A 23,445-nucleotide genomic window follows, 5' to 3' on the forward strand; every position below is an offset into this window, starting at 1 on the left:
TCGCTTTTCTCTCCTTTTCTTCCACACTCACTTTTCCGCTCTCCTCCCACTCTGTTTCGCAGCCGAAACGGATCTCTCAAAAGGAGAGGTCCACAATGTTGTGGAGTCTGGGACAAAGCCCTAATATCACGTCGGTTGACATATTATATCATCCTATACTGGTGCTGCTTGCCCCTAACATCCAAGGCTGGGAGTGAATGTATTTTCCCCCACTACTCACGTTTGAACTAAATGGCTCTGGGATGAACTATACACACACAGTGCATAATCATGTTAGAGCCAAGTGTATGGCTTATTTGTCTACAGACATCAAGGATGGTGTCCTCTGTGGGGTTTCGTAATGTATGGCTGGGACCAGAACCGTATACTGTATGGGTATATACAGTGCCTTGCGAAAGTATTCGGCCCCCTTGAACTTTGCGACCTTTTGCCACATTTCAGGCTTCAAACATAAAGATATAAAACTGTATTTTTTTGTGAAGAATCAACAACAAGTGGGACACAATCATGAAGTGGAACGACGTTTATTGGATATTTCAAACTTTTTTAACAAATCAAAAACTGAAAAATTGGGCGTGCAAAATTATTCAGCCCCTTTACTTTCAGTGCAGCAAACTCTCTCCAGAAGTTCAGTGAGGATCTCTGAATGATCCAATGTTGACCTAAATGACTAATGATGATAAATACAATCCACCTGTGTTTAATCAAGTCTCCGTATAAATGCACCTGCACTGTGATAGTCTCAGAGGTCCGTTAAAAGCGCAGAGAGCATCATGAAGAACAAGGAACACGCCAGGCAGGTCCGAGATACTGTTGTGAAGAAGTTTAAAGCTGGATTTGAATACAAAAATATTTCCCAAGCTTTAAACATCCCAAGGGGCACTGTGCAAGCGATAATATTGAAATGGAAGGAGTATCAGACCATTGCAAATCTACCAAGACCTGGCCGTCCCTCTAAACTTTCAGCTCATACAAGGAGAAGACTGATCAGAGATGCAGCCAAGAGGCCCATGATCACTCTGGATGAACTGCAGAGATCTACAGCTGAGGTGGGAGACTCTGTCCATAGGACAACAATCAGTCGTATATTGCACAAATCTGGCCTTTATGGAAGAGTGGCAAGAAGAAAGCCATTTCTTAAAGATATCCATAAAAAGTGTCGTTTAAAGTTTGCCACAAGCCACCTGGGAGACACACCAAACATGTGGAAGAAGGTGCTCTGGTCAGATGAAACCAAAATTGAACTTTTTGGCAACAATGCAAAAAAGCATGTAAAAGCAACACAGCCCATCACCCTGAACACACCATCCCCACTGTCAAACATGGTGGTGGCAGCATCATGGTTTGGGCCTGCTTTTCTTCAGCAGGGACAGGGAAGATGGTTAAAATTGATGGGAAGATGGATGGAGCCAAATACAGGACCATTCTGGAAGAAAACCTGATGGAGTCTGCAAAAGTCCTGAGACTGGGACGGAGATTTGTCTTCCAACAAGACAATGATCCAAAACATAAAGCAAAATCTACAATGGAATGGTTCAAAAATAAACATATCCAGGTGTTAGAATGGCCAAGTCAAAGTCCAGACCTGAATCCAATCGAGAATCTGTGGAAAGAACTGAAAACTGCTGTTCAAAAATGCTCTCCATCCAACCACACTGAGCTCGAGCTGTTTTGCAAGGAGGAATGGGATTCAGGAATGTCAGTCTCTCGATGTGCAAAAATGATAGAGACATACCCCAAGCGACTTATAGCTGTAATCGCAGCAAAAGGTGGCGCTACAAAGTATTAACTTAAGGGGGCTGAATAATTTTGCACGCCCAATTTTTCAGTTTTTGATTTGTTAAAAGTGTTTGAAATATCCAATAAATGTCGTTCCACTTCATGACTGTGTCCCACTTGTTGTTGATTCTTCACAAAAAAAGACAGTTTTATATCTTTATGTTTGAAGCCTGAAATGTGGCAAAAGGTCGCAAAGTTCAAGGGGGCCGAATACTTTCGCAAGGCACTGTATAAAATGGCTTTGGCTTGAATGGCAAACAGGGGGTTATAGTTCATCCTGAATAGAAGGAGACAGACGGGACAGAGGTTAAAGCCATAGATAGATAGACCAACGAGTCCGCACCGAATGGTCTTGGAGATACACGGGAAGAGATAAAAGAATAAGACAAATAGATTCAGCTGTCAATTCCATCAAGCCCACATTGTGTCCTTCGCTTTTACACAGCAACTCGTTTTTCCCCCCATGGACAAACATAGTCAGAACGTTCTTTTGGGGGGGGGGGGGGGGGGGGGTAGTTGAAAAGTCCACGAGCACTTCCAAACTTACTATAGGCTTCCAGGTTTCAGAATAAGACGTGCGCGTGCAGGCAGTAGCTTGTAAAGGACGACACCTGCACAAACATTGCTACGGTGCATTTTATTGAATTCCAGTCTTAGTATAGTTAATTAGTTCTCTCTCTCTCTCACACACACACCATGGGACTGTGTATCAATGCAATACTTTTGGCACTGCACAGCACAGATGGAGTATCGCTGTCTGTGCTGCCAGTGAGTGAGAGAGGGAGAGAGAAAGAGGTAAACAACGGAGAGGGAAAGAGAGTTGAAAGAGTCCGATGCAGCGAGAGAGAGCGAGAGAGAGAGAGAGAGAGAGAGAAAGAACACGCGGTCTCTCTACTGAGCAGTGGGCTGGAGACACTTCCGAGACGAATCCACCGGCAGCTCCCCATTTTTCATCTAAGGGTATCCCACCCCTCCATCCTCTTCCCTTACTCATACTCACCTCCCCACCGGTATTGAGAACAGGCTCGATCCCATAGGAGAAGTTCCCATCGGAAAACATCCCACTGGAGAGAGAGAGAGAGAGAAAGCAAGAGTAGAGTTTGTAGTAACAAAATGGGAACTCTGGTAGGGTTTGCAGATAGAGACAAAACAGTGAGGCATGGAATGGGCAGAGGGTGGGTATAGCCTCGACTCACCGTAATCCATGGCAGGTAGAGAGAGCAACCCACGAGCCTGGTACCCCCCTCAGTCGCCCGTGGTAATAACAGTGTTCCCCTCCCTGTAAACACACACAACCATTCACTCAGCATTAATTCTACTTTTCCCTCCCAAGTTAAAGAAACAAAGGCACAAGTCAATGAAATAGAGTGAGCTAACCAACGACGAAAATGCAATCAACACCACTGATTAAATGTGAAGCAACACCCCCCAAGAGTGGGTCTGAATGAGCTGCTTGGTCAACAAAGCTGTATCAGTAACTACTATAAATCAGAAGAGAGAACCTACACCTACAGTGGCTAATGATGCGTGAAGGACAGCAGAGACTATATTTCATCACCAGACAGGTGTGGTTGAGAATCAGATGTGTGTGTGTGTGTGTGTGTGTGTGTGTGTGTGTGTGTGTGTGTGTGTATTAGACTAGGAAAACATCCGTGTCTGTCTGTCTATGCGTGTGTGTGCGTGTGTGTGGTGTGTGTGTGTATTAGAATAGGAAAACATCCGTGTCTGTCTGTGCGTGTGTGTGCGTGTCACTCAGTCAGTGTAATGAACACCAATAAGTTATGCACCACTGTCATCTGAGCCCACTGTCGTCTCACACGCTAAACAACAGAAGAAAAGCTGCATTCAAGTGAAGCGAACTATAACTATTTAGACCGTTCAAGCAACAACCCGGGGCTAGTGTTTTTTCCCCGCTTGGTCAAACTTTACTCCAACTGTATCCAACCAACCAGACAGACCAACGCTGCGTCTCAATAGACTACAGCGGCCTCCTCTCCTCTGCTCTTTCCTTAACCTGCACTGGTCTGAAACACACAAGCAACATGGTCGATCCCTTTCCAGCAACATGCAACCGTCCAGTTCTTTTTCCAGAATGAAGGCAGGATTTTATATGAGCTAGCCATAATGACCCTTAGTGTAGCTTAGCTTAATTTATCTCTTGCCGTGGCTTAGCGTGCGAGCTAGCTATAATGAACCTTAGCTTAGCTTAATTTATCTCTTGTCGTGGCCTAGCGTGCGAGCTAGCCATAATGAACCTTAGCTTAGCTTAATTTATCTCTTGTCGTGGCTTAGCGTGCGAGCTAGCCATAATGAACCTTAGCTTAGCTTAATTTCTCTCCTGTAGCGGTTTAACGTGCAAGCAGTAAAAACCTGAAGCATTCAGTGGGGGCTTCCACTCACCACCAAATATGGTGATGATATGAGGTTCAGCGTGTGTGCGTGCGCAGGCAGAAGATGGCGCAAGATGGAACTGAGCCAACATTCCGCACATTTTCTCACAGATGAAACTTTTGATCTTAATACAGTTCTGTTCCCAAAACTAAAATCGGTTATGAACAGAGAGCAATAAGTTTTGCAGATTTGACCCTTTAAAAGTTTTTAAAAACGGGCTTTGTTCAGAGGTATTGCAATGGAAGTTAGAGTTCTTGGCTTGCACATGCACACTTCAGAGAGTAGGCGTTCACTGACAGGAATGAGCAAATACATGATAAAATGCACAAATAGGATCACGTTAGCTCTTGCTTGGCTCTGCCCATGTTGTTCCTTGTCCTGCCAACTGTGCTTCTATGGTTTCCACTGTAAAAAGGACCATATGTCCCATCTTGGCTTAGTTAAAAGTATCATTGGTAGCGGTTTAGCATGAGCTAGCCATAAAAAACTCTAGCTTAGCGTTAGCTTAATTTCTCCTGTGTCTTTAGTGGGTGAGACCCTGGGGCCATTCAATACCAATTAGAAAGGAAGCCCAGTCAGAGCACTTAGCACGGGACTGAGATAAATAAACAAATAAATAAATAAATAAAAGGGCAGGATTACAAGGGTAAGTGGAGGAAATCAGATTGGCTCACACTCTACCGCGGCCATTAGTGAACGAGGTGGATTGAGTGTCCTTCCAGAGGAGGAGAGGCTGGACACATACACGCATACGCACACACACACTTTCAGAGGAGAGGCAGGATGAAGGGGAGGATCATTCAAGTCATTCAGGTATAATGGACTACTGAGATGCTATTCAAGAAATAATCTGTTTCGTCTAACATGCAGGAATGCATATTTCCACATGATTCAATACTTTGATGTGCAACCTAATCCAGTGATTGTCATGAATGTTGGTTTGACAAGTAGGCCATTGTTGTTATATTTTACTGTCGAAAATAAGGCTTCAGAATGTTATTTCAAATTTTCTTGTACACTTATATCATAGGCTAATTCATTTGGGGCTAATTCACCACTTGAGGAAGAGAAAAACTCAACACACATCGTCTTGATCGCCAAATCTAAATATAATACCCACTGCTAGTAGCCATGTACAAATCTAACAGTAAATGTCCTAATAAAAAATGGAAATGTATCTCAAAGCCATATCAAATATCTTGTTTGTAAAATAGTTGCTACTGAGCTCAATATTGAGAAATAAATATTTGACCTACAAACATGGAATTGTTTGTAGGTAAAATGCAATTGCATTTTGAAATGTTTTACAATCAAAACGCATTTCTTTCTCCCGGAGAGGCGAGTGGCTCAGCAGGTCCACCGAAACAGGCACATCAGCAGGCCCACCGAAACAGGCACATCAGCAGGCCCACCGAAACAGGCACATCAGCAGGCCCACCGAAACAGGCACATCAGCAGGCCCACCGAAACAGGCACATCAGCAGGCCCACCGAAATAGGCACATCAGCAGGCCCACCGAAAAAGGCACATCAGCAGGCCCACCGAAAAAGGCACATCAGCAGGCCCACCGAAACAGGCACATCAGCAGGCCCACTGAAACAGGCACATCAGCAGGCCCACCGAAACAGGCACAGCAGCAGGGCAGACACGTAAAATACAGGAATCATGAGGATAACGCATTTTACTGTTTGACCAAATCATGGTTTTAGCAGCCCCAAAAATGGAAGGTTTGAGTGAGGTGACCATGTAGAAGGTGCAGCTCGCACCGATACAACCAGCTAAAATGTTTACCCGCACAGCCAAGTCAAATAGTCGCAAAATGGAACTAAAAGGTCACAGTCTGGAACCCTGAGGAGAGGGCGACTCTGCGGAGGACACGCTCAGTAGAAATGCACACACTCACTCATTTAATAGTTTTTGTTTATTTATTATTTGACTAGGCAAGTCAGTTAAGAACAAATTCTTATTTACAATGACCGACTACCTCGGCCAAACCCTAACGACACTGGGCAAAATGTGCACTGCCCTATGGGACTCCCAATCACGGCCGGTTGTGATACAGCCTGGAACTTCTTGTTCTAGAGCCTGCGATGCACTTGCCATTGCATGATCAACGAGGTGGAAATGTAGCTAATATCTGAATGAAGGGCAACTCAGCAGCACTGCTGGCTTTGCAGAACAGCTTGTTTGTTCGTGAACAGAAGAGAGGAGGGGACACCCCATTAAGGGAGGAGTTGAATGAGATGCCACACCTATCCAAGGACACAGCCAATGAGAATGAAGGATGCTAATTGGTACTGACAAACTAGAATAAAACAGCCCTGTTTTGTTACAGCCCTATCAAATACTGCTACCAAGTCTCAACTAAGGGAGAGAGGTGGACAAAATAGGAGGGGAAAGTGCCAATTCCAAGATGGCAGAAAGCTACTCAAGTGTTTCTCAAACTGTTTTTATTTACCATCACACTCGAGGACAAAACGACAGGACAAACGGAGAAATTAAGATTAGACCAAATAAGAACTAAACAAGTACATGACGTTGCACTTTCTAGCCGCGAATAATTTCTCGGTTAAGTCCATCTAGGGCACCTTAAAAGGGGTTAGACAGTGACCTTGCAAAACGACCGGCGTAATTGCATCTCTCCAATTTCATTCAACTTCCGCACCGCAGTACTAGCTATTCATGTCTGCAGGAACAAGACACCTCTCAGTCCTCCAAAGAAGTCCTCTGACACACACACACACACACAGGCGTAATAATACATATAAGCATAGTTATAGACACACATAAAGACTGGTATAGGCTCATAATTCCATATACCAATAGTCGTAATGCATTACAAGTATAATCATAATCACTTATAATGTACAGTGACATAATGCTTCATAATTGCACTTTCTACTCAAGGGTCATAGAGCATTATAATGACAATCAGTGTGACGCATTTATAAAGTCTATGCCAACGAGCAGCACATCATTAGTCCTGCGTCATAATCTTTGCTGTGTTGTGTTATAGCACACTTATAAGCCACTATTAAGTCATCTTTGAATGCTTTAGGTGTGCGTTTGATGGTCATACTAGACACTCATCAGCCAACCTTCATGTCTACACCCTAGTGGATGGACGGATGGACGAAAACAAGTTCTACCATGTTTTGAGATGGCCTCCCTTCGTTGTCAAAGTGCCGCTCCACATAATCCGAAGACAGGAGATTGCTGGGGGGGAAAAATGAGAGAGGGAGAGAGAGAGAGAGAGCGAGCAATGGCATTTCCCATACAGGCATAATCATTACAAGAGACAAGCGCATACAAAACACATTTGTTAAAAGCACTATACAAATCCAATTGGATTGATGGAGGCATTGAGTAGAAAGGGGGTGGTGGAAGGATGGGCCCAGTTATCTCTACGCCATGTGAAGACGCTTTGAGAGCTAGTGAGGAGCGCTACATGACCACAATCCATTAGAATAATGTGTCCAATGTGTTGGTGAGGAGGAGGAGGAGAGTATATGCCGTGATTTAGCTTTAGTCTATGAGCCTCAAAATGTTACCATCTACAATGTTTTAGACATTCCATTCTAGTGAAGAAACCCTAGATGGATTGTAACGGGGTTGGGTTAAATTCCTTTTTTTTTTGTATTCAGCCAAATCCACAGAGGCGACATTGTTTTTATTCATTAATTGAATGAAAAATGTCCCAAATAGAAAGCTGAATTGAACACAATCCTGTATTGTATAGAATGCTAGTGATGGTCAGAGCAGTGTGTCAACTCACTGGTTCAGCTCCAAGTCCAGGATGAAAGACTTGCCAAAGGCTTCCACCAGGAAACTGCTCTGGGCTAGATGGACAGGCTGAGAGAGAGAGGGAGGGAGAAAAGTTAGAGAGGTGTGAGTGTGTATGTGAGAGAGTGAGAGAGAGTGGGGGTGAGAGAGAGAGAGAGAGAAAAGCACAATAGGGAGAGAAAATCAGTGGTGGAAAAAGTACTCAATTGTCATACTTGAGTAAAAGTAAAGACACCTAAATAGAAAATGACTCAAGTAAAAGTAATCCAGTAAAATACTACACTTGAGTAAAAGTATTTGGTTTTAAATATACTTAATTATGAAAAGTAAATGGAATTGCTCAAATATACAAACCAGACACCACCATTTTTAATTGATTTTTTATTACCGATAGCCAGGGGCATACTCCAACATAATTTACAGGCAAAGCATTTGTGTTTAGTGAGTCCGCCAAATCAGAGACAGTAGGGATGACCTCTTGCTTGATAAGTGCGTCAATTGAACCATTTTCTTGTCAAAATGTAATGAGTATTTTTGGGTGTCAGGGAAAATGAATGGAGTAAAAAGTACATTATTTTTTATACATTTATTTTCCAAATTTTGCTGTGTTACAAAGTGGGGTTAAAATTGATTTAATTGTACTTTTTTTTACAAGAATCTACACAAAAAAACTCTAATGTCAAAGTGGAAGAAAAATGCTAACGTGTAAAAATAAATAAAACACTAACATATCTTGTTTACATAAATATTCAACCCCATGAGGCAATGCATGTTAGAATCACCTTTGGCAGCGATTACAGCTGAGTCTGGGTAAGCCTCTAAGTGCTTTCCACACCTGGATTGTGCAACATTTTCCCATTACTCTTTTCAAAATTCTTCAAGCACTGTCAAATTGGTTGATCATTGCTCGACAACCATTTTCAGGTCTTGCCATAGATTTTCAAGCAGATTTAAGTCAAAACTGTAACTCAGTCACTCAGGAACATTCACTGTCCTTTTGGTAAGCAACTCCAGTGTAGATTTGTCCTTGTGTTTCAGGTTACTGTCCTGCTGAACAGTGAATTAATCTCCCAGTGTCTGTTGGAAAGCAGATTGAACCAAGTATTCCTCTAGGTTTTTGCCTGCCTCCATTCGTTTTGCCTTTTTCCCCCCTGAAAAAACTCCAGAGTCTTTAACGTTTACAAGCATAAACACAACATGATGTATTCACCACCATGCTTGAAAATATTGAGAGTGGTACTCAGCAATGTGCTGTATTGGATTTGCTTCAAACATAACACTTTGTATTCAGGACAAAAAAGTGAATTGCTTTGCCACATTTTTGGCAGTATTACTTTAGCGCCTTGTTGCAAACAGAATGCATGTTTTGGAATATTTGTATTCTGTACTGGCTTCCTTCTTTTCACTCTGTCAATTAGAATAGTATTGTGGAGCAGCTACAATGTTGTTGATCCATCCTCAGTTCTCATATCACAGCCATTAAACTCTGTAACTGTTTTAAAGTCACCATTGGCCTCACGGTGAAATCCCTGAGCGGTTTCCTTCCTCTCTGGCAACTGAGTTAGGAAGGACGCCTGTATCTTTGTAGTGACTGGGTGTATTGATAAACCATCCAAAGTGTAGTTAATAACTTCAACATGCTCAAAGGGATATTCAATGTCTGCAATTTCTTACCACTAGGTATCAGTCTTGGCGAGGAACTGGAACACCTTCCTGGACTTTGTGGTTGAATCTGTGTTTGAAATTCACTGTCGACTGAGGGCCCTTACAGATAATTGTATGTGTGGGGTACCGAGATGTGCTAATCATTCAAAAATCACATTAAAACACTATTATTGCACACAGTGAGTCCATGCAACTTATTAAGTGACTTGTTAAGCAAATGTTTTACTCCCAAACATATTTAGGCATACCATAACAAAGTGGTTGAATACTTATTGGACTCAAGACATTTCAGCTTTTCATTTTTTATTAATTTGTAAAAATTTTGAAAAACATCATTCCACTGACATTATGTGTAGGCCAGTGACAAAAAAAATAACAATTTAATAAATGTTTTATCCAGGCTGTAACAAACAAAAAATGTAGAAAACGTCAAGCAGTGTGAATAGTTTCTGAATAATCATCACTCATTCACATTCCATTAGATGACAAGATGCAGAATCTGTCATGCCACAAGTCATTCATTGTCTTCAACAAATCATTCAATACCTTATAGTTTTGGCAAAAATGTACCTCTGTGGAGGGTTGAGAGAAAGCGAGAGAGCGCAAAAGAAAGGAAGAGAAAGAAAGAGTGCAACACAGTGAGAAAGATGGACAGAGAGCAAAAAAATAAAAAGGAATAGAAGGACAGAGTACCATCAAAGCCACAATAACACTGTCAGATAAAGATTGATGTCCCAACTCCCAACCCTGTTCCAGGTAGTGAGAGAAAAACAGCTTTACCTATCAATACTCAATACCACTGTCTAGCCCAGGTGTCTCCAATCCTTTTCTAGCATGAGAGCTACTTTAAAAAAAAAATAAAACATGTCGGGAGCTACTCATTTTTTTCTTGCTTTCACATAGACACATTATTCTCATCTCCCCTGCAATTCTTCCCCGGGTCCTTAGTGTACAAGAGAAAGTAGTGCACTATGCTTTCTGTCAATATACCTGGTTAAAAAAATAGTTAATAGACAACTAAGTGGGGCCATATAAAATCTGTGATTTTTTTTCTCCCAAATTCTGTTTTATATATCCCCCAATTATATTTTCTCGGGTTTTAGGTTTATTTACAATTGTTCATTGAGAAACAATGAAATTTGATGTTCTGAGTCTATGTCAATGCTTAAATTACATCAGAAGACCTTATGGTTTTTGTTTTGGTGAAAAAACGAACAAAATGTTGATTTTGAGAGTAATTCCGATTCAATTGCACATCTGGCCCTTTAATTGCGCGTCTAGCGAGCGAGGAACATGCAATCTTATGTTCCGGTCTAGCGATGGTTCTTTACTGCTGCTGCTCATTTCATGGCAAACTTTGAAAATAACTAATATAAGTACAAATTATATTCATGATATACTTCTGCCAGACAAGCCTTTTTTGCAGTTTTTTGCAACATTTAATTGAGAAGATTTTGGGGAAAGTATTTCTGTCAACCCACGAGACCGTTATCACATCAACTGGCTGGCTACACACGGAGTGATAAACAAACGCGCGCACCACACAGAAAGACCGGGGAAATATTGCTGGAAATGAACTGGCAGATCTTTTGTTTTTAAGCAAATAGTGGCTTACTATGGGTGTGATAATGTCAATGTTGCGTTGATCAGATATGCGTTGTCGGATACTTGTGAGATGTATTTATGACAGTTTGCGATGCAACACTTGAAAATGGCATGTTCTTTAATTAAGAATTGTTTGGCAAGCTACTCATAGGTGGGCTGCGAGCTACTGGTAGCTTGCGATCAACCGGTTGGCAACCCCTGGTCTAGCAGTGGGCCCCTTACTCCACCTCGGTGGCTGGGGCTAAGGACATACTGTGCGGGAGGCTGCTGCTGGTGAGAGTGTGTGTTTGAGTGTGTGTGCCTACCTGGTGGAAAGCGTTAGAAATAGGAGGCGTTAGAAATAAGTTCAATTTACAGCGGCAGTGGGGCACTGCCAAACCTAGACAGCCTAATCAAGACGGGCTTGCATCTCAACCCAGTTTGTGACAGTCCACTTAGTCGAGAGCCTTGCTACCTGAATATTAATGGCTGCAGAGGTGCTGACACAAAGACTTTCTGTCTAATAACTCCAGCGAGTCGTTTTGCTGTACTGTATCTGACCTTAACGGTCTTCTCTGTAAAAAGTTAAAAAGACAGTTGCTATTTATCTAGCTAAGGAATGAAACGGTAGGAGGAGATTATTATTATTATTTTTTAAACATTGAGCCTGTTACTCAATTATCATTCCTATTTGCCATTAACTTCTAGGGAATGGGCATAAGTTATCCGAAATACTGTACCAGCTTTAGGGCAATCAGACTTTAGTATAATTATAAAGCGATTTGGAGTAGGGAGTACTTATCTAGGATCTAGGAGGGGGGGGGTCGTAGCTCAGCAATTTGACCGAGGTAAAAGAGGGCCTCATACAGAAACACTGCAAAGGCAGAGTTTCAGGAAGGTCGTCTGGGTTACACACGAGCGCTGGGCAGCCCGGTGGTGGAGGGCACTCAAGGTTGCCTCAAAACGGTGAATCTTCCTGCCTCGCTGAATGATTGGCAGATAGTATTGATAGAGCGGGTAATGGGAGAGACCAGGTAAAGGTGTAGAAAGGTGATAGGGGCGCAGACAGGCAGGAGAGGGAGGGAGCCCCACGGGTGGCTGCCATGGGGTATCAGGTGGGGTCAGATGAATCAGCACCATGGAAAGAGTGTGTGTGGAGGACAGGGGTACTAGCTATCGATGTCCAAAACTGACTAGAATTGAAATGACTGACAGTGAACTCCCTCCTGGGAAAAAGGTCATTTAATTTCCTTTAATGATTGGTGGTGACAACAGCTATGACCTTTTGACCAAGCAGGCTGGGGCGGTTGGGGTCAATGTCAGCTCAGCTCTAGTCAGTTTTGGACAGTCAGGGCACAATTATGGGCAATTATATACAGTATCAGTCAAACGTTTGGACACACCTACTCATCAAGGGGTTTTCTTTATTTTTTAAATATTTTCTACATTGTAGAATAATAGTGAAGACATCAAAACTATGAAATAACACATATGGAATCATGTAGTAAACAAAAAAAAAAGTGTTAAACAAACCAAAAGTATATTTTATATTTGTGATTCTTCAAAGTAGCCACCCTTTGCCTCAATGACAGCTTTGCACACTCTTGGCATTCTCTCAACCAGCTTCATGAGGTAGTCACCTGGAATGCATTTCAATTAACAGGTGTGCTTTGTTAATTTGTGGAATTTCTTTCCTTCTTAATGCTTTTGAGCCAGTCAGTTGTGTTGTGACAAGGTAGGAATGGTATACAGAAGCTAGCCCTATTTGGTAAAAGATCAAGTCCATATTCTGGCAATATCAAATAAACAGTCCATCATTACATCAAGACATGAAGGTCAGTCAGTCCGGAAAATGTCAAGAAGTTTCTTCAAATGCAGTCGCAAAAACCATAAAGCGCTATGATGAAACTGGCTCTCTTGAGGACCGCCACAGGAAAGGAAGACCCAGAGTTACCTCTGCTGCAGAGGATAAGTTCATTAGAATTACCAGCCTCAGAAATTGCAGCCCAAATAAATGCTTCCCAGACTTCAAGTAACAGACATATCAACATCAACTGTTCAGAGGAGACAGTGTGAATCAGGCCTTCGTGGTCAAATTGCTGCAAAGAAGCCACTACTAAAGGACACTAATAAGAAGAAGAGACTTGCTTGGGCCAAGAAACACGAGCAATGGACATTAGACCGGTGGAAATCTGTCCTTTGGTCTGATGAGTCCACATTTGAGATTATGGGTTACAACCACCGTGTCTTTGTGAGACGCAGAGTAGGTGAACATATGATCTCCACACGTGTGGTTCCCACCATGAAGCACGGAGGAGGAGGTGTGATGGTGCTTTGCTGGTGACACTGTCAGTGATTTATTTAGAATTTAAGGCACACTTAACCAGTATGGCTACCACAGCATTCTGCAGCGATACGCCATCCTATCTGGTTGGCGCTTAGTGGAACTATCATTTGTTTTCCAAAAGGACAATGACCCAAAACACACCTCCAGGCTGTGTAAGGGCTATTTGACCAAGGAGAGTGTTGGAGTGCTGCATCAGATGACCTGGCCTCCACAATCACCCAACTTCAACCCAATTGAGATGGTTTGGGATGAGTTGTACCGCAGAGTGAAGGAAAAGCAGCCAACAAGTGCTCAGCATATGTGGGAACTCCTTCAAGACTGTTGGAAAAGCATTCTAGGTGAAGCTGATTGAGGGTGGCTACATTGAAGAATCTAAAATATAACCTATATTTTGATTTGTTTTACACTCTTTTGGATACGATATGATTCCATGTGTTATTTCATAGTTTTGATGTCTTCACTATTATTCTACAATGTAGAAAATAGTAAAAAGAAAAGAAAAAACCCTTTGACTAGTACTGTATATACATTTTAAGCTTTATTTAACCAGGCGAGTCAATTAAGAACAAATTATTATTTACAGTGAAGGCCTGGCCAGTGAAGACTCATGGTCAGAACTTCTGAAATTAGCACTTTTCGGGGCATCGATAGGGCAAGGAGTATCATGCCACCTGCCTCGGTTTAAACCAGGGGTGAGAAACATCAATCCACATTTGTAAGCTTTCAAATGGCAACTAATACAGATCTACCAACCAAAGTAGAGTAACGTTAAAAGCATCTTGTACCATCCAAGATGGGAACACCTGACAATACCATATCAAGCCATTGACCTTACATTAGCTTCTTTGAAAATACACCAGGCAATAAAAGTGGCAATAAAGGCTAACCTGACTAGCATTATGTCACACAAGACAAGTCTCCTCTTAGAGTGGCTTCTTTAGTAGCTATTAACTATAGTAGCCTGGTCCCAGATCTGTTTGTGCCATCTTGCCAACTATACAGCACAAGCAGATCTCGTTCTAGGTTAAACTATTAATACGAGTCTCATCAGTCGTGGTCCAGCACTGTGACACACTATTAGACTAATATCTTTCCATTTCGTCTCCCTCTTCTACATCAAATGGGATTTTAATCATTGATGAGAGAATTATTCTGCCTGGCATTGACTAATGAAGGAGGTCTGAGACCAAGTCGGCAAAAAATGTGATTATTTCATCTCATTTAGAGAAGAAAACAATTCTTCCCTGAAGCATCTTTCATTGATTAGATCTTATTTTCTCCATTTTGCATTTAAGAGGAAGCCACCCTTCTTTAAAGCAACATATATTCTCCCCATAACTGTAAATAACCTAACCGATATCACATTTCAGTACACACTGAACGTCTGCAGAACAATGCCTACATTCTACTGCTCAGAAGATAAAGCCTCTTAATAGTTATATCTCTACTGCAGCTCCACATAATGTTCTGAATCCCAAATGGCACCCAGTTCCCAGGGTTGATTCTCACAAAACTGGCACTTGACAAAACAGAAACACATTTTCCACCATAATTCCTATTGGACCACTAAAATTAGGATCTGCAGTTATGTATTTCAAAATGATTGTTATGTATATTGATCAGATATAATGCATTTTTCCACAACTACAGTACCTATGCAAAAATGCTCAATACCCTAACAGTTTTCAAAGTCCCGAAAAATAACAACTATTTCTAATTATTTATTTTTTTACATTGCTCACTGAATGAAAAGGCCTGAGTTAAAATATAATTGTTTTCAGTTATGTTTAAATTAGTTTATTTTGTCATTTCTCATTAACACAATATTTTCAGAATCTTGTATTTTGTCTTTATATTTTTCAGACCACTTTGTTACTTTACAGCCTTATCATAACATTTTTGTCAATGTATAAAACAATTAAAACTGAAATATCACATTTACATAAGTATTCAGACCCTTCACTCAGTACTTTGTTGAAGCACCTTTGGCAGCGATTACAGTCTCGAGACTTCTTGGGTATTACGCTACAAGCTTGGCACACCTGTATTCGGAGAGTTTCTCCCATTCTTCTCTGCAGATCCTCTCAAGCTGTCAGGTTGGATGGGGAGCGCCACTGCACAGCTATTTTTAGGTCTCTCCAGAGATGTTCGATCGGGTTCAGGTCCGGACTCTGGCTGGGCCATTCAAGGACATTGAGACTTGTCCCGAAGCCACTCCTGCTTTGTCTCGGCTGTGTGCTTAGGATCGTTGTCCTGTTGGAAGATAAACCTTCACCCCAGTCTGAGGTCCTGAGGGCTCTGGAACAGGCTTTCATCAATGGCCTCTATGTACTTTGCTCCATTCATCTTTCCCCTCGATCCTGACTAGTCTCCCTGTCCACGCTGCTGAAACACAGCCAGATTCTACCACCACCATGGTTCACTGTAGGGATGGTGCAAGGTTTCCTCGAGATGTGACGCTTGGCATTCAAGCCAAAGAGTTCAATCTTGGATTCATCAGACCAGATAATCTTATTTCTCAGGGTCTGAGAGTCCTTAAGGTGCCTTTTGGCAAACTCCGTGCGGGCTGTCATGTACATTTTACCAGTGGTGGAAAAAGTACCCAATTGTCATCCTTGAGTAAAACTAAAGATACCTAAATAGAAAATGACTCAAGTAAAAGTTAGTCACCCAGTGAAATACTATTTGAGTAAAAGTATTTGGTTTAAATATATTTAAGTATCAAAAGTAAATGTAATTTCTAAAATATACTTAAGCATCAAAAATACAAGTAAAATTATAAATAATTTAAAATTCCTTACAAAAAGCAAACAAGATGGCTTAATTTTCTTGTTTATTTATTTACTAATAGCTAGGGGCATGCTCCAACACTCAGACATCATTCACCAACGAAGCATGTGTTTAGTGAGTCTGCCAGATCATGGGCAGTAGAGATGACCAGGGATGTCCTCTTGATAAGTGTATGAATTAGGCAATTTTCCTGTCCTGCTAAGTATTCACAATGTAACAAGTACTTTTGGGTGTCAGAGAAAATGTATGGAGTAAAAAGTACATTATTTTCATTAGGAATGTAGTTAAGTAAAAGTACAAGTTGTCAAAAATATAAATATACATTTAAAAAAAAACGCTGTAAGTAGTACTTTCAAGTATTTTTACTTAAGTACTTTACACCACTGCATTTTACTGAGGAGTGGCTTCCGTCTGGCCACTCTACCGTAAAAGGCCCAATTGGTGGAGGACTGCAGATGGCTGTTCTTCTGGAAGGTTCTCCCATCTCCACAGAGGAACTCTGGAGCTCTGTCAGAGTGACCATCGTGTTCTTGGTCACCTCCCAGACCGATTGCTCAGTTTGGCTGGGCAGCCAGCTCTTGGAAGAGTCTTGGTGGTTCCAAACTTCTTCCATTTAAGAATTATGGAGGCCACTGTGTTCTTGGGGACCTTCAATGTTGCCGACATTTTTTGGTACCCTTCCCCAGACCTGTGCCTCGACACAATCCTGTCTCGGAGCTCTACGGACAATTCCTTTGACGTCATGGCTTGGTTTTTGCTCTGACATGCACTGTCAACTGTGGGACCTTATATAGACAGGTGTGTGCCTTTCCAAATCATGTCCAATCAATTGTGGTAAATTCATGTGGACTCCAATCAAATTGTAGAAACATCTCACGGATGATCAATGGAAACATGATGCACCTGAGCTCAATTCCGAGTCTCATAGCAAAGGGTCTAAATACTTATGTAAATAAGGTCTTTTGTTTGTTTATTTGTAATACATTTGCAAAAATGTCTAAAAACCTGTTTTCACTTTGTCATGATGGGGTATTGGATTTAAATGTATTTAATACATTTTAGAATAAGGCTGTAATGTAACAAAATGTGGAAAAAGTGAAGGGGTCTGAATAGTTTCCGAATGCACTGTACATGTTATTTTTATGTACACATATTTGGATAAAGAACAAAAGATTAAGCCAAAATTACTATAGCATACATTTTATATTTCCTAATAACTCTTCGCAGTGCTAGAAGAGTCACTACAGACCCGGGTTCGATCCCAGGCTGTTTCGCAGACCTGGACACCCATGAGGCGACGCACAAATGGCCCAGCGTCGTCCGGGTTAGGGGAGGGTTTGGCCGGCCGAGATGTCCTTGTCCCACCGTGCTCTAGCGACTCCTTTTGGCGGGGCCGGGCGCATGCACGTTGACTTCGGTCGCCAGCTTAACGGCGTTTCCTCCAACACATTGGTGCGGCTGGCTTCCGGGTTAAGCGAGTAGTGTGTCAAGAAGCAGTGTGGCTTGGCGGGACCGTGTTTTGGAGGACGCATGGCTCTCGACTTTCGCCCCGTACTGGAGTTGCCACGATAGGACAAAACTGTAACTACCAATTGGATATCACGATATTGGGGAGAAAAAGGGGTAAAAACGTACAATAAATAAATAAATAAAATTCTAAATATGTGGGATATGGACCAAAAACGGTCAAACAACTGTATAGGTAAGCGCTAAAACAGGTATACATGTCAAAATGGGGGATATCCTTCTTTAGGTGGCAGGGTTGCTATTTGCTCAAACACAAACTCCAGATTGTGGCTTTAAGTCAATTAAATGGGGTTTATACACCCATATTTCTTGACAACCCCTACTGATGTTACGCCCAAAAAATATAAAACAATAACATTTATACAATGTAGGCATGGTCCTAGTAAATAATTTAAGTTACCAACACAGCACACCCATTGATTATACATTAGAATTAGCTTATTATCATCACCAAAATTAAGTTTCTCCTTACTGAAATTGACAAAAAAAAAATCTGTGGTAATGAGAAATGTGTTTCGGTAATGAGAGGCCCTTAGTTGAATCTGCAAGTAATAGGAGACAGTCATTATGAGTCAGGAAACAATTGACCACATCACTAAAGCCCATTCATGCCTCCATGTTGGAAAGGTAATGGCTCCGGTAGATTTTCCCAATTTCCACATTTTAGTCATTTCGGTAAAAGAAAATAAACCTTTATATAACTAGGCAAGTCAGTTAAGAACCAATTCTTATTTTCAATGACGGCCTAGAAACAGTGGGTTAACTGCCTTGCATTTAACCCACTTGAGAAGGTCAAGTGTTGTAAAGGGGGTGTTTGAGAATAAGATCCTCATTCTGAAGGCAAATAAGTGAATCAATTAAATGAACTTGTGCTCATCTAAGGACTACTCTAGATCATGCATCATGGGGATTCCAACTTTATTTAATTTTGGGGGGTAGTTTTTAATTCAGCTTGAAAAAGTGTTACGATAATGAGAAACACTGTTTTTACGTAACAAATATTATAGTTTAATGTAAATGTAAACTTCAACGAGTATACAATTTGTATGATTTGAACAAACAACAGCAACATATTATGTGTTTTATTGATATAAGTTAGATCTATCTAAAGTAAGATTGTATGAAATTACCAGAGAATTCAATCTGCACGCATTTCGTTAATGAGAATTTGGGGTGAAAAATTAAACAATTCTGGAGGAAATGTATAATTTTAAAAAAGAAATAGGACCTGGTGCCATAAAATTGGTGTCTTAGACTTCAGAAGGATAGAAAACAATGATGCATCTGCAACAATCAACTAACTCAATTTGCTATTGCCATGGTTAAAACTGGTTTCATGAGAATCGCCCATCCCTATGCATCCAAATGATAATTTTGGACATGCCCCAAGTGTCTATAGGAATAAGTCATAAAGCTAGGTCATAAAGCTGTACCTAAGGGGTTCATTTAGGATTTTATAGGTGGTGAGGCAATAGAGATAATAGAGATAGCATTTTCTATGAATTTGAGGAAGAGTTTACTTTCAGCTACATTAGTGAGATTTGGTGGAGAGAGGGCAGGAACACTCACATCTATGTCCAATATAGTTTTTGTTCATGTGCAGTCAAAACAGGGATACAGAAGATGACTGGGATATTTAAGCACCCAAAAAGTTGGATCTGACAGTGACCACCTTTCAGCAATGCCCATTAGGCCTGATTGGAAGTAGCTTGACATTGCTAGTTCTGTAGCCTACCGGTCTGTGCAAATATTGATAATGACTAGGAAAATTGTGTTCTCTTGTGTGTCACCTAGATACAAAATATAGGACTCACCTGTGCTCCCTCGGTGTGGTTCTTGACTCGAGTGTCCAGATGGAGGTGAACCAACTCTCCCTCCGAGTCGATCTGTTGCAGGAGCCGCTTAGGCTGAGTGACTTCCTCCACAGCAGGTCCCCGGTCCCCCTGCTCCTCCGAAGGCTGCCATTCCCACGTCTCTCCGTCGCCTCTATTGCTTACCGAGCTGCTCCAGCCTTCACCCGAGCGGTTGAGGCAGGCAGCCAGAGAAAGGGGAAGAGAAGCAGGGTGATCAATCAATAGGGCTTTTGTTATCGTGAATGATGAAATGTCTGCACTGACAGCGGGCGACAACCAGCGATTGGCACACTGTTATCGCCGGGATTGACTATTGTGATGGTGGTGTTGTGGATGTCTGCTGCAGTCTCCCATGGACGCGATTTACTGCGTAGGCTGCCACTACAGAACCTCGGAGCACAGCTCCCACTCCATCCCCATCTCGAAGGCGGCAGGCGCGCGTTACGAGGGAAATTGTTAATGCAGCTTATTTTACCACGTAGTTCTCATGACAGGGAGTCTGCAAAATGGGACTTAAATAGCTCGGAAAATCTCAAAATAACCCGTTAATAATGAAGGGAAAGTTATAGGCCTACGTATAGCGTTAAGGGTTAAATTTGCGGGAAGAAAGCGCGGCTTTAACCCCCCCAGTGTCTTACCTGTCACGGCAAACCGCGCACTCACTGCAGCGAACACCAGGCATCGCACCGCCAGCATGATGCTCACATAGTCCCCGGGATTTGCATGGAGCAACACCGTTGAATAAAATAAATAAATATACAAATTGGTGGACCAACTGCAGGTGACAATTACAGAGAGCCGCGGGGGACCCCTTTAATTAACGATGTACCCACATCACGACCAAGAACGGGTTCTCTATCTAGAAAAAATATATTCTGACAAGGTTATTCATCCTCCAACAAAGGGCTAAGAAAAACCGTAATAAAATATGGATCAAATGTGTATCATTACTGGTAAAGCCGGGGAAGACTACAGGCGAATACTAGTACCTATTGGGAGTGACGCTGAGCGGTTAAATGTGATCATTCTTCCTTGGCTCGGAGTTGCTGGAAAAAAGTGAACTGGAGCGATTGCAAGCGAGGGGCGTCGAATCCGCGTTGACTAGAACACGTGGGACTCAGTGCTCCCTCCCTCATCTACCCTATTGTTGCATATTCCTGTCAGGTAGCACCGTCTCTTTTTCAGAAAACGCAAACTGCAGATTCAGTGGCAACATTAATGTCAGGCAGCTGTATCCAGCACACTGTAAGTATCATTGTACTAAGGAAAGTAATATAGGTGTGAGTGCAGTTTGACACCGATCTATGCATTGGCAGAAAGCGCCATGTACTGAAATGGTCCGACGAGCCCCATAGACACTGTTCTGCATTTAAGGACTAGGTTGCATTGAACAGCGGTCTAGTACTGAAATTGACAAACCCCTGGATTGCATATAGGGATACCTGTATGGGCAGACAAGACATGATAACAGCCTGCAGCATAGGCATATGCCATTTCCCTACAATATATCATCGTAGTGTAGTAAAAAAAAATATATATATATATTTTTGCAGTAAGCATACTTACCCCAACTTCACCTTTCTCAAAACAGATTTAAACTAATTTTCAAAATAAATGAAAATTCACATTAATGCAGTAAACTGTTCACCTGTTCACTCAGTTAAACGTTCTACATCCTAATAATGGAATAGACAAGGTTAGGTATCAGATTTGTCTGCGTCAACTGTATGAGGAGGGGTTGACGTAGCGGTGAGCTAAAAAGGATGCATCGACCGATCCATCGCTGCCCTTCACCAAGCCGAGTCTACACTCAGCACTTAGATCCATCTCCTCAGAGTCCTTCTCCCTTGCCCTACAAGCCCGCAGTCAGCATAAAATACCTGCAATAGGTAGAGCACAATACTAGAAACTCATTAACAGTTGAAGTTGGAAGTTTACATACACTTAGGTTGGAGTCATTCAAACTCATTTTTCAACCACTCCACACATTTGTTAACAAACTATAGTTTTGGCAAGTCGGTTAGGACATCTACTTTGTGCATGACCAGTCATTTTTCCAACAATTGTTTACAGACAGATTATTTCACTGTATCTCAATTCCAGTGGGTCAGAAGTTTACATACACTAAGTTGACTGTGCCTTTAAACAGCTTGGAAAATGCCAGAAAATGATGTCATGGCTTTAGAAGCTTCTGATAGGATAATTGACATAATTTGAGTCAATTGGAGGTGTACCTGTGGATGTATTTCAAAGCCTACCTTCAAACTCAGTGCCTCTTTGCTTGACATCATGGGAAAATCAAAGGAAATCAGCCAAGACCTCAGAAAAAAAAGTTGTAGACCTCCATAAGTCTGGTTCATCCTTAGGAGCAATTTCAAAACGCCTGAAGGTACCACGTTCATCTGTACAAACAATAGTACGCAAGTACAAACACCATGGGACCACACAGCAGTCATACCACTCAGGAAGGACACGCGTTCTGTCTCCAAGAGATGAATGTACTCTGGTGCGAAAAGTGAAAATCCATCCCAGAACAGCACCAAAGGACCTTATGAATATGCTGGAGGAAACAGGTACAAAAGTATCTATATCCAAGGTAAAACAAGTCCTATATCAACATAACCTGAAAGGCCGCTCAGCAAGGAAGAAACCACTGCTCCAAAACTGCCATAAAAAGCTAGACTGGTTTGCAACTGCACATGGGGACATAGATCATACTTGTCCTCTGGTCTGATTAAACAAGAATAGAACTGTTTGGCCATAATGACCATCGTTATGTTTAGAGGAAAAAGGGGGAGGCTTGCAAGCCGAAGAACACCATCCCAATCGTGAAACACGGGGGTGGCAGCATTATGTTGTGGGGGTGCTTTGCTACACACGGGACTGGTGCACTTCACAAAATAGATGGCATCATGGAAAATTATGTGGATATATTGATGCAACATCAAGACATCAGTCAGGAAGTTAAAGCTTGGTCGCAAATGGGTCTTCCAAATGGACAATGACCCCAAGCATACTTCCAAAGTTGTGGCAAAATGGCGTAAGGACAACAATGTCAAGGTATTGGAGTGGCCATCACAAAGCCCTGATCTCAATCCTATAGAAAATTTGTGGGCAGAACTGAAAAAGCGTGTGCGAGCAAGGAGGCCTGCAAAAATGACACCAGCTCTGTCAGGAGGAATGGGCCAAAATTCACCAAACGTATTGTGGGAAGCTTGTGGAAGGCTACCCGAAACGTTTGACCCAAGATAAACAATTTAAAGGCAATGCTACCAAATACTAATTGAGTGTATGTAAACTTCTGACCCACTTGTAATGTGAAGAAATAAAAGCTGAAATAAATCACTACTATTATTCTGACATTTCACATTCTTAAAATAAAGTGCTGATACTAACTGACCTAAGACAGGGAATTTTTACTAGGATTAAATTACTTTATAAAGATTACTTTATCAAAGATTACTTTATCAATTCATATTGGGTTTATAAAGTAGTCCACAACATATGCTGCAACCGGCTGTAAACCTCTTGATCAAGAAGTGTACTTATTGTGTATGACTGAGTTAGAATCCTTGTCTCCTGCACACAAGACTGTGTAAGCCCGTTGAGTGAAAGTGGGGCTGTGTGATAGTATTTTCATGTATGGATTTTCACTATACCGTCTAAAATGATACGTTGATACAGTACTGCATTACTTTCAGTTCGGTCCTAGTTTGGTTGAGTACA

General features: G+C 41.7%; 1 protein-coding gene across 2 annotated transcripts in view; it reads right to left on the bottom strand.

Annotated features, from left to right (window-relative positions):
• Positions 1-20,966, bottom strand: part of adam11 (ADAM metallopeptidase domain 11) — a 56,079-nt gene extending 35,113 nt beyond the window's left edge. For both annotated transcript variants that reach the window (XM_036946550.2, XM_036946549.2), the window contains exons 1-6: positions 20,358-20,966; positions 19,681-19,877; positions 7,946-8,022; positions 7,320-7,386; positions 2,976-3,058; positions 2,780-2,843 (exon numbers count right to left, since the gene is read on the bottom strand). In XM_036946550.2, coding sequence (XP_036802445.1) covers positions 2,780-2,843; positions 2,976-3,058; positions 7,320-7,386; positions 7,946-8,022; positions 19,681-19,877; positions 20,358-20,415 — 546 coding nt within the window. In that variant the 5' untranslated portion in view covers positions 20,416-20,966. The remainder of the gene's footprint in view (positions 1-2,779; positions 2,844-2,975; positions 3,059-7,319; positions 7,387-7,945; positions 8,023-19,680; positions 19,878-20,357) is intronic.
• Between the last annotated feature and the right edge of the window lie 2,479 nt (positions 20,967-23,445).

The sequence above is a fragment of the Oncorhynchus mykiss genome, chromosome 16 (genome assembly GCF_057628025.1).
Source record: "Oncorhynchus mykiss isolate SJ-2025 chromosome 16, ASM5762802v1, whole genome shotgun sequence".
In the NCBI taxonomy this organism is placed as follows: Eukaryota; Metazoa; Chordata; class Actinopteri; order Salmoniformes; family Salmonidae; genus Oncorhynchus; species Oncorhynchus mykiss.